Below are 10939 nucleotides of genomic sequence, written 5' to 3'. Positions count from 1 at the left end.
GAAATGTAATTAAGATTTTGATTGGGCAAACGTCTGTATGTTGGTAAGACCATTATCAGTTTATTTTTATTTTTTTATAACCATAAATGTTTTTTAATATCTGCTCTGGGTGGAACAAATCTTGCCGGTCGGTTCATGCTGATAAATATACAGACTCAAATACTGTCATATAAACAGTAACATGAACAGTCTCCTGACTCTGAACAGGAAATATGTTGGATTGACATATGAAGAAAGAAGACAGATATTTTGCGGAAGTTACTCTTGTTTTGGCAGCACCCAGACATGTCTCACACAGAATCAGATCCTCTATCATTGGTCAGATCAGGCGTCTCAACTGTGCTCCCCGCCCCTCCCCTACCTGAATTATTTCATAAAAACTATCATTTCTTGAATCATTTGAACTGCATTGTGACAGGCTCGACTGCTGTTCTAGAACTCGTTCTCAAGGTTTCGTTGGAATCCGTTTGTCAGCGTTCCACTGAGGGCCACGATAAAGGACCGGGTTCCAGCGGTGTGGTTCTACTACTTCTGCGCCAGGGTTACTGTGGTTCAGTGTATTTTCATGACCTGCTTTTGTCCTGTCCAACCCTTTGGAAAGCTGGTAGACACACACGCATACTGTACACACACACACACACACACACACACACACACACACAGACGTGATCTTAGATGGCCTTGACTAACATGTTGGACTGTGCTCTTACACACGCACACACAGGCACACACACACACATCTGCTTGGATGGCCTTGACTAACTCACGTTGCACTGTGAACCTGTCCCGGACACACAACACTGTGTGAGGCTGTATGAGGCTGTATGAGACTGTATGTCCACACAGTCATGAATATATCTGGCCTGCTCCCATTCGCCTGCAGTCCCCTCTCCTCTTCACCAGTGAACCCATCCTGGTCCACTAGACTGTTTCCCCATCCTCTCCTCTTCACCAGTGAACCCATCCTGGTCCACTAGACTGTTTCCTCATCCTCTCCTCTTCACCAGTGAACCCATCCTGGTCCACTAGACTGTTTCCTCATCCTCTCCTCTTCACCAGTGAACCCATCCTGGTCCACTAGACTGTTTCCTCATCCGGTTCCCTGGATGTGGAATGCTGCGGTGAGAGATGGCAGGTTACTGCACAGACAGGAAGGCTCTCCATAACTAGACTTTATGAATGTGTTCACAGGTATGTTTATAGACACTCCTCTTCTGGGTCCATATCTGTCAGGCTTCTATCACAGGCTGTGTGGGGTGTGTGTTACGACAAGTTTCATCGAGGTGTCTGAATTCCATTGAAATGTCAGACCACACACACACACACACAGACATAGATAATCCACTGTACAAATGTATTGACTTTTATTTATGGGGTTTTTTTGTACAGCGTACAAAACAAAGACACCAAATGACAGTCAACAGTCTCAGAACACATTCTCTCACAATCAGACAGGAAATACTTCATGGCTCGCTACAGGGAACATAGAGGTCTTCAGACACAAACACACAGCACTGCTGAGGACAAAACAAAAAAACAGAACCACTCTGAGGTGGGTTCTAGGTGGAACCCCTGTCTGTACAGAACCTTCAGAAAAACAAACAAGGATCCTGACAAAAAGGGTTCTCTGTGTGTATGAACCAAGGGTTCTCCTTCAGGGGATGACTGGGCTGGAGGAACCCTTTGCGGTTCTATCTGAGTGGATCTAGGTTCTGTCACTGCGATGGGAGTCCAGAGACCGTCCAGAGTCCAGAGAGAACGTCTTATCTTCTGTCTGACTACCACAGAAGCTGGGCGTCTGGCGTCACTGTTCAAAGGCTGAGGTCAACCCTGCTGTCATGGCAAAACAGGCTTCCCAAGCTGACAGAAATATCACTGATAAACGGTCTCTCTGAAGGATGTGCTTCTTCTACCGTCTCTATAGAACTAGAAACCATGGATTTATCTGAAAACGTGTCGAGTTACACAGATGTGCTAAGTATGTTAAAAAACCCAGGTTTTAAGTACCACAACTAAGTTAAATAAGTGAATAAGAGTCTTTTAACTAGCTAAACAGATGTGGGGAATTACGTTCGACATTTGGAAATGCGTCTGGGCCACACATCGCTCCTTGACTGACCACAGAAACACTGTTAGAACAACAGACTTCACAGAAACACTGTTAGAACAACACACTTCACAGAAACGCTGTTAGAACAACACACTTCACAGAAACGCTGTTAGAACAACACACTTCACAAAAACGCTGTTAGAACAACACACTTCTGATCCTTGATCTCCTGTGTACGTCATACCACAAACATGGCATGTTTGACTTCAGTTGTTTTTTACAGGAGCACGTTGACACACACAATATACAGAGAAAAACACATTCAACATCCCCTATATACACTCTCTCTCTCCTCTCTCTCCTCTGCTCTCCTCTCTCTCCTCTCTCTCTCTCTGCTCTGCTCTCCTCTGCTCTCCTCTCTCTCTCTCTCTGCTCTGCTCTCCTCTGCTCTCTTCTCTCTGCTCTCTCTGCTCTGCTCTCTCTCTCTCTCTCTCTCTCTCTCTCTCTCTCTCTCTCTCTCTCTCTCTCTCACACACACACACACACTCACATGCACACTAATACACATCCTGGATATCTACAAATACTATTTACACATCGTTATGCACAAGATTCAGTCAGAGCCTCCAGTCCATCTCCAGTCCACTCTTCGCTTCTTATCGGCTCTTCAGCTTGTACCTGAAGTCCACATCATAGGTGGGCTGGAGGATGCCCAGGCCGACGCGTGATTGGTCGAGGGGCGGGACCTTGACGGCAGGGTCTAGCAGCTCCATGTGGAAGTAGGACAGCGCCAGAGCCAGGAACTGCTTGATCTCGTGGACGGCGAAGAAGCGCCCGGGACACTTGGTGACGCCCGAGCCGAAGGGCATGTAGAAGTACCGCAGCTTCCGGCCGCTGCGGTAGAAGGTGGTCTTCTCCTGACCGCTCTCGTCCAGGTAGCGGTCGTACTTGTACTCCTGGAAAGGGGGGAGGAGGTAGGGAGAGAGGGAGGAAAGAGGAGGATGAAGAGAGGAAGGATAATGTGAAAGATTTGACGTTAGAATTTGGCCTTGATCCCTGATCCCTGGCCTCACAGAGAGAGATGAAGGTATCATATTCTGTTCTATCTTGTTCCATCCATCCATGTTCTCCTGCCAGTTCTCACCTGGGGGTCCTCGTAGATCTCAGGGTCAAAGTGCACCATGGGGGGGTAGAGGGCAATGACGTCGTCCTTGCGGATGTGATAGGACTCCTGGTTGTCGAGTTGGAGCAGGAAGTCTTCCTTCGCGACGCGGACGTTGAGCGAGGCGCTGGATAGACGCATGGCCTCCTTGATGATGCTGTCTGCAAGGGGGAGGAGCCACAGGTCAGAGGTCAGGTCAACGGACAAAAGAACTTGAATTAATGTAATCTTTCCTTCCCTCTATACTTCCCTCCCACCCCAGGGTCTGGGGGCAGCAGAGAAGATCTTACCCAGCACAGGCATGCTGTCCAGCTGCTCCCTGCTCAGAGTCAGCATGGGGTTATTAGGGTCTGGCTTCTGACCGGAACCTTCCAGAATGTTCTGCACTTCCTCACTGGCAGCCTTCATCGCAGCTGGGCTCCTACGCACACGTACAATACGTTATGTGTGGAAACTTTACAAAAGACACTGAGGTCATTCTTTATCTCCTCAATGGAGCCTGTATCTGTAATCAGCAGTTATCTCTAAAAAGGCTTACTCTTCAGGTTGCAGCAACTCACACTCACTCTCACACCCATCCACATCCACACACACACTCACACACACTAATACCCATCCACATCCACACACACACTCACTCACACTAATACCCATCCACATCCACACACACTCTCACACCCATCCACATCCACACACACTCTCACACCCATCCACATCCACACACACACTCACACTCACTCTCACACCCATCCACATCCACACACACACTCACACTAATACCCATCCACATCCACACACACACTCACTCACACTAATACCCATCCACATCCACACACACACTCACACACTCTCACACCCATCCACATCCACACACACACTCACACACTCTCACACCCATCCACATCCACACACACACACACTCACACACACTCACACCCATCCACATACACACACACACACTCACACTAATACCCATCCACATCCACACACACACTCACTCACACTAATACCCATCCACATCCACACACACACTCACTCACACTAATACCCATCCACATCCACACACACACACACTCACACACACTCACACCCATCCACATACACACACACACTCACTCACTCTCACACCCATCCACATCCACACACACACTCACTCACACTAATACCCATCCACATCCACACACACACTCACTCACACTAATACCCATCCACATCCACACACACACTCACTCACACTAATACCCATCCACATCCACACACACACTCACTCACACTAATACCCATCCACACACACACTCACTCACACTAACACACAGTTGTTCAATGTTCTGTTCTGCAAACATTTTGTTCATTTCCAAGGCTATGATTGTCTGAAGAAGTCTCACGTTAGCCACAGTGTGTGTGTGTCTAAGCATGTGTGTGTGTGTGTCAGTGTCTAACCATGTGTGTCTGTATCTAACCATGTGTGTGTCTAAGCGTGTGTGTCTGAGCGTGTGTGTGTCTAAGCGTGTGTGTGTCTGAGCGTGTGTGTGTCTGAGCGTGTGTGTGTCTGAGCGTGTGTGTGTACCTGATCATGTAGAGCAGGCTCCAGAAGGTGGCAGGCAGGGTGTTGGCTTGCGAGGCCCATAGCAGAGCCACGTGGGTCCGGGCCTTGCTCAGGTCGTCGAAGGTGGACAGTGCGTCGTTCAGCAGGATCCTCATGGAGATCAGGTCCGACAGGTTCTCCCTCTTGCTCAGGTTCTCCGCCAGCATGGTCTTGGCCAGCTTCTCCCTGGCCGAGTACCCGCTCTGGAACACGTGGATGGGCAGCCCGGCTACCAGCGCTGGAAAGATCTTATCAAACTCCTTGAAATTCTCCAGGGCGTTGAGGACCAGGGCCTTCTGTGCCTGCCTCCGGGCCTGGCTCTCCTCCTGGCCCAGCTCGCGGCCAAACAGCGTCAGGTAGCCTGACTCGAACATGACCTTGTAGCAGAAGGCGAAGATGCCGTCGACCTCCCAGCCGTGATGGCTCCGGGCGGGGAGGGTGTCAGAGGTGAGCATGACGGCCTGCAGGTGGGTCATCATGGTCTGGATGAGGGCCGGGAGGGCCTCGCCCTGCAGGGTCTTCAGGAAGGTGTGGTGGAGGTTCTCCGTGGTGTGGCCGTGACGGGGGTCGAAGCTGTCGTGACCGAACGCCTGGGGAGGAGGGGAGGAGGGGAGGGCGAGGGAGGGGGGAGGAGGGGAAGAGGGGAGGGGGGAGGAGGGGAGGGCGAGGGAGGGGGGGAGGTGGAGGGGGGAGGAGAGGAAGGGGAGATGAGGGCGAGAGAGAAAGAAAGGAGCTGTGGTTTTTCTCTCTATGGCTCCAAGAAACTCAAAACTATACAACCACACAACACAACCGTAAAAATACTTAAACCACAAAGTAGTTGAATGTGTGTTTGTCTGCAGCGTACCTTGACCGAGGTGGCAAAGTGGAACTTCCTCCAGTCCAGGTGTCGCCCCTGGCGGATGACGGAGTGGTAAGAGAAAGGATCACACAGGAAGTGGATGTACTTCCCTGCGATCCTGCAGGTGAAGATGTGCCCATACTTCTTCTGCCGGCTGCGCAGGAACTCCAGGGGGTTGGCCCCAAACTGCAGGGCACAGCCCAGGTAGGGGATGAGCCCATTCTCCACCGGAGGTTCTCCAGGTTGCCTGGAGGTCAGGTAACACAGTCAGAACTCTGACCCTCTGGTGGTGTTGTGTTGCTGTGAGCTGTCTGAACAGGATTGCTGTGGAACGCTATGACATCACTACGGAACAGAGCAACACTGAGGGACTCGACAAATCCCCACAAGATTAAACCCACGTGAAACACTCTTAGCTAACAATTGAACAACATTGGCGACCAGCCAATCAGGAGTGCTCTGCCAGCCAGACCTGTTTCAGAGTGAGCACCATCGCTCAAAGAAGCACTTCAGGACTAATTCACTGGGATTGATTCCAGCTGATCTTTCCTAGCCTGTGGCCATGTTCTCCTGTCTGGAGCTGTTGCACACCACCAGTACTGAACACACTGCAGGATGCACCCAGAGAACAGAGAACACAGTGCTACTGCAGTTCCTCTCATACATGCTTCAACACGAGCGTGTGGTGTGTGTGTGTGTGTGGTGTGTGGTGTGTGGTGTGTGTGTGTGTGTGGTGTATGTGGTGTTTGGTGGGGTGTGTGTTTGGTGTGTGTGTGTGTGGTGTGTGTGTGTGTGTGGTGTTTGGTGTGGTGTGTGTTTGGTGTGTGGTGTGTGTGTGTGTGTGGTGTGTGGTGTGGTGTGTGTTTGGTGTGTGTGTGTGTGTGTGTGTGTGGTGTCTGTGTGGTGTGTGTTTGGTGTGTGGTGTGTGTGTGTGTGTGTGTGTGGTGTGTGGTGTGGTGTGTGTGGTGTGTGTGTGTGTGAGCAGCTGCAGTGCTTCCTGTCTGGATTCTGGGGGCCTCTTCTGAGAACACTGACACCCAGCAGGTTGTGAACTCCCACTGGCAGTAAATCCTGCTCTGTCCTGGTGTGGTGATGGCATGAGGCTCCTCTCCAGCCTGCAGGAGGAGTGCAGACTGGCACGAGCACAGGACCTGCCCAGCCACAGACGCACGCTAGGTGTGACTGACGTGACAGTGACACCAAGTAAACCGACAGGTTTTTTTTGGAAGAACAGCAGCCACACAATGACACAACCTCTGTTGGAGCCCACGTGGTTTGGAGCCCGTGTTCTGGGTCTCATATGCAGTAGAATTTCACCTGCAACTCGGATAATATTTCGAAGCTAAACCTACTTCCATGCGGATCTATCATCTGGTTGCTTCCTGATCAGATGAAAGAATTGTCTCCTATGCGTTAGATTCCAGAATTCTGACACTGTAACTGCACAAGGGAAACATTACAGAATTGTACAAGCTTGGGATTCCAGAGTTGTGCCAGAAGTTCTGATTCTAAAACATAGAACCCTGAACACTAGCTCACAACTCAGAGAGCTCCAGGAGAGAGGAAAGCAGAGAGAGAGAGGAGAGCAGAGAGAGAGAGGAGAGCAGAGGAGAGAGAGGAGAGCAGAGGAGAGAGAGGAGAGCAGAGAGAGAGAGAGGAGAGCAGAGAGAGAGAGAGGAGAGCAGAGAGAGAGAGCAGAGGAGAGAGAGAGAGAGAGAGAGAGAGAGAGAGAGAGAGAGAGGAGAGTAGAGAGAGAGAGAGCAGAGAGAGAGAGCAGAGCAGAGCAGAGAGAGAGCAGAGGAGAGAGAGGGTTTCTTACCGGTGTCTTATCCCCAGAGCGAGCCACAGGAAGCAGCACAGAGCCACCACCACGGCCCAGATGAGAGCGATGCTGAGGATCATGGTGCAGGACAGTGTTAGGGTTAGCTGCTCACAGTTCACACTACAGAGACTCTGTAGCAGGCGCTAACACACCGCTACACCAGCTGTCAGCAAGATCACACAGCAGGAAGGAGTTCAGGACCAGGACCAGGACCAGGACCAGGACCAGGACCAAGACCAAGACCAAGACCAAGACCAAGACCAAGACCAAGACCAAGACCAAGACCAAGACCAAGACCAAGACCAGTGTAAATGTAGAGGAAACTGTCTCCTAAGGCACCAATGGTAGTATCTTGCAGAGACTCGGTTTGAGTGAGAGTGTGTGTGTGTGAGCTGTGGGACTGGTTTTATACTCTTCTTCCTGGGCAGGCTGGGGATGTGTCATGACCACAACTGTGGAGAGATGGATGATTGGCAGCTGTAAGCTCCACCCTCCTGTTGTTGGTTTCCTTCCAGGTTAACTTGTTGTACTGGGTGCCTCTAGGAATACACGGTGTGTGTGTGTGTGTGATGGCCTTGACTGTAGTCCAGGGACAACACTACCTGAAGGTCGACAGACTGCACCTTGATAGCAGCACAGTGTTGGCAAATAGCTTCAAGGTTTCTGATGCTACTCTGTGTGTGTGTGCGTGTGGGTGGGCATTCACGTGTGTGTGTGCGCAGCCTGCTGTGACAAATATGTCTTGTTGAGACCGGTAGCTGAGAGGAGGGTAGGATTGGCACCCCCCTCCAGGAGCAGATAACCACCACAGCACAGACCGCCCTTTCCTCCCAGCTGTCTTGTCTTGAGCACATCACATGCTCGTTGTCATTCCTGTCTCATCCAGGAAAGCACAGCTGTGTGTGTCTTGTGTGTCTTGTGTGTCTCGTGTGTCGTCCTTTCAGTCTCATCTTTAAATCTTTGTAAGGCTTCAGGCAGTTTGGATTCAAAATTCTAAATATCTTCCCCAGGGTTCTGAATGTTTTTGCCAGACAGACATCCCCTCTCCCCCCCACACCCCCTCTACCCCCCCCCCCCCACACCCCCTCACCCCCCCCTCCCCCCTCCTGTGTCCTAAGCTCTCTCAATACATGTCGCTCCACTTTTACAAGTGAGAGCTAACACAGTGGTAGGTGATACATGCTTTACAAAGTGAATTCCTTTCATTCAGTTCCCTTGATCAAGGCATGTCAGTTGTGAATGAAACATATCCAGCATTGCCTGTGTTTACATACAGACATGATAATAGTGATCCTCTGTTTTTTTAAACGCTCTTAAGGTTTGCTGTCAGACAGGGAACAGTTAAGCCCACTCTGCCAGTCTGATAGTGTCAAGGTCAAGGTTTACAGTAGCTTTACTGGCCTCTATCACAAAGCTGGCCTGGCTATCTAACTTAGATAAAACCAAACAACAGGGTTAGTTCTATAGAACCTTTACAGTAACAGAAGAAAAAACGAGAGAAAATGTTCCAAAAACAACTTGAACCAATTTGCTGAAATTAAAATGTAATCAATTTCACCACGGGGACAGATCAAGTTTGCATATATCTGAAGATTCCAAATAGAACCCTGAGTATTCCAAATAGAACCCTGAGTATTCCAAATAGAACCCTGAGTATTCCAAATAGAACCCTGAGTATTCCAAATAGAACCCTGAGTATTCCAAATAGAACCCTGAGTATTCCAAATAGAACCCTGAGTATTCCAAATGGAACACGTTTACCTTTATGACTGGCTGTGTTATGAACCTAGCTGCCTGAGGATTGACAGGTGAACACAAGTGCAAGACTCAGACGCTGATGTGATTAAAACCTCTTCTCAATCCTGTCAAATAAAAACAACTCCTAAAAAGGGCATACCCAAAGTAAATTGAAAGCTGTTCTTGAAACATTTGAAGTACATGCATGATTGTGGTCTCTTTTGAAAGGTGATACTCTGAAGTTCTTTCCCCTGTTGTCACAACCCCTGTAAAACGTACTGGTTTTGAGTAATAGAAGCTTGAACACAATGAAATTGAAAGTTATTATTTCCGCCTGGATTTTGTTATGAAAACACATGCCTGAAGAGGTCTAGAGGTGGTAGGTATTAGCCTGAAGACAGCATTGGACCACAGCATGAAACCTTACGTAATTCAAGTCAAACGTCAAATATAATACCACTATATATTCATATATTTCTAGGGCTGTAAAAAATTGCGCGTTAACGCGTTGTGATTAAATTAGTGGAGGTACAATGTGTTTGGCTGTGTTAGCGAATAGGAAGTACAACGGCACTTAGGAATGCTTGGCTGGACTTGATGTTTGTTTCCTCCTGGATCACAATGACTCTTATTGAGTAATTTGTTGCTCTTGTAGGTTAGATATAACGAATTTAAGTCTTGTACTCGCTGTGAAATATTTTACTGTTGATTGTTCTTCTACAGGTACAGTCCTGCACTTTTTGTGGTTCATGTTGTTTTAATTTGTAACTTGTATAACTGCATGCTCTTATGGGTCTTCCCTTTTGGCACTTGTTTAGTTTTTTCACAATGTATGCTTCATGTATTGGTTGCTTGCAATGTTTGGGACTACCTCGTTGTTACGATCAGTGACCTATGCTCTTTTGTGTAGCCTGGCGAACTGAGTCTGACACAGGACACATTTACTTTTCAGGGGTTCGTTTATTAACTATAACTTTCGCAGAAAGCACACCCCAAGAAATGATTGAAAACAAAATAATACAAAACAATACGTCAATGGACTCTGACAAAGAAAACAAAACAATATAAATATACAGTCAAGGAAACACTAGCGTCAGCTGCCACATACGAATCTATAGACATCTATCCAAAAATACATAATAAACACAAAACATCGTCCAGTAAAAGATGAACAGGTATAATTCAAACCTTTTAACATACATATTTTAAACAGAATTACAACATTTACCTAGCTGTTTACACGGTTTACTCCGGCAGTTTACAAAGGTGCTGCTTTCAAATTCGGACGAAAAAGAAAAAGAACAAACGACCAAGATGCACAGCGTCAACACTTGGTTTGCGACACCACCACCCAGTGGCCGAAACAAACAACCCAAAATGTACCCCTCAGGTCCACAACAAAATATATATACAATTGTCATTTTTTTGTCATTTACATACACATGCATTTACCCAGAAACTAAAATGACGGGGGTACTACAACTAATTCACCACCCGGCTGCATTTGTAAAGCTCTCTCTTGGAAGTCGCTTTGGATAAAAGCGTCTGATAAATGTAAATGTAAATTACAGAATTAATTTGTTATTTTTGTTTAACGCAATTGTTGTTTAACGCGAATTAACGTAATACACCCACAATTCCACCCAATCTGCAACTTCTGGATAAGAAGGTTGTGGTTCTGGATAAGAAGGTTTGTGTTCCAAAAAAACAAAGATTCCACCCAATCTGCAACTTCTGGATAA

At 48.0% G+C, this 10939-nt stretch overlaps 1 protein-coding gene across 1 annotated transcript; it reads right to left on the bottom strand.

Moving 5' to 3' along the window:
- Positions 1 to 1342: 1342 nt before the first annotated feature.
- Positions 1343 to 7846, bottom strand: cyp7a1 (cytochrome P450, family 7, subfamily A, polypeptide 1). Its single transcript, XM_084708049.1, has 6 exons — positions 7458 to 7846; positions 5645 to 5885; positions 4780 to 5387; positions 3503 to 3633; positions 3195 to 3373; positions 1343 to 3006 (listed from the first exon to the last, which is right to left on the bottom strand). Exons 1-6 carry the CDS (start codon positions 7538 to 7540, stop codon positions 2707 to 2709), a joined length of 1542 nt encoding a protein of 513 aa, XP_084564175.1. The 5' UTR covers positions 7541 to 7846; the 3' UTR covers positions 1343 to 2706.
- Between the last annotated feature and the right edge of the window lie 3093 nt (positions 7847 to 10939).

The sequence above is a fragment of the Hypomesus nipponensis genome, chromosome 10 (assembly GCF_054491055.1).
Source record: "Hypomesus nipponensis isolate SF chromosome 10, ASM5449105v1, whole genome shotgun sequence".
Classification (NCBI taxonomy): Eukaryota; Metazoa; Chordata; class Actinopteri; order Osmeriformes; family Osmeridae; genus Hypomesus; species Hypomesus nipponensis.
Note: the sequence above shows the minus strand (reverse complement) of the source record. Positions and strands in the feature narration are given on the sequence as shown.

Coding starts and splice junctions, on each gene's coding strand:
- cyp7a1 (XM_084708049.1), bottom strand. CDS start 7,540: ATGATCCTCAGCATCGCTCTCATCTGGGCCGTGGTGGTGGCTCTGTGC. Junction 5,886..7,457: donor GCTCTGGGGATAAGACACCG/GTAAGAAACCCT, acceptor CCTGACCTCCAG/GCAACCTGGAGAACCTCCGG. Junction 3,634..4,779: donor AGCCTGCTCTACATGATCAG/GTACACACACAC, acceptor ACGTGTGCGTAG/GAGCCCAGCTGCGATGAAGG.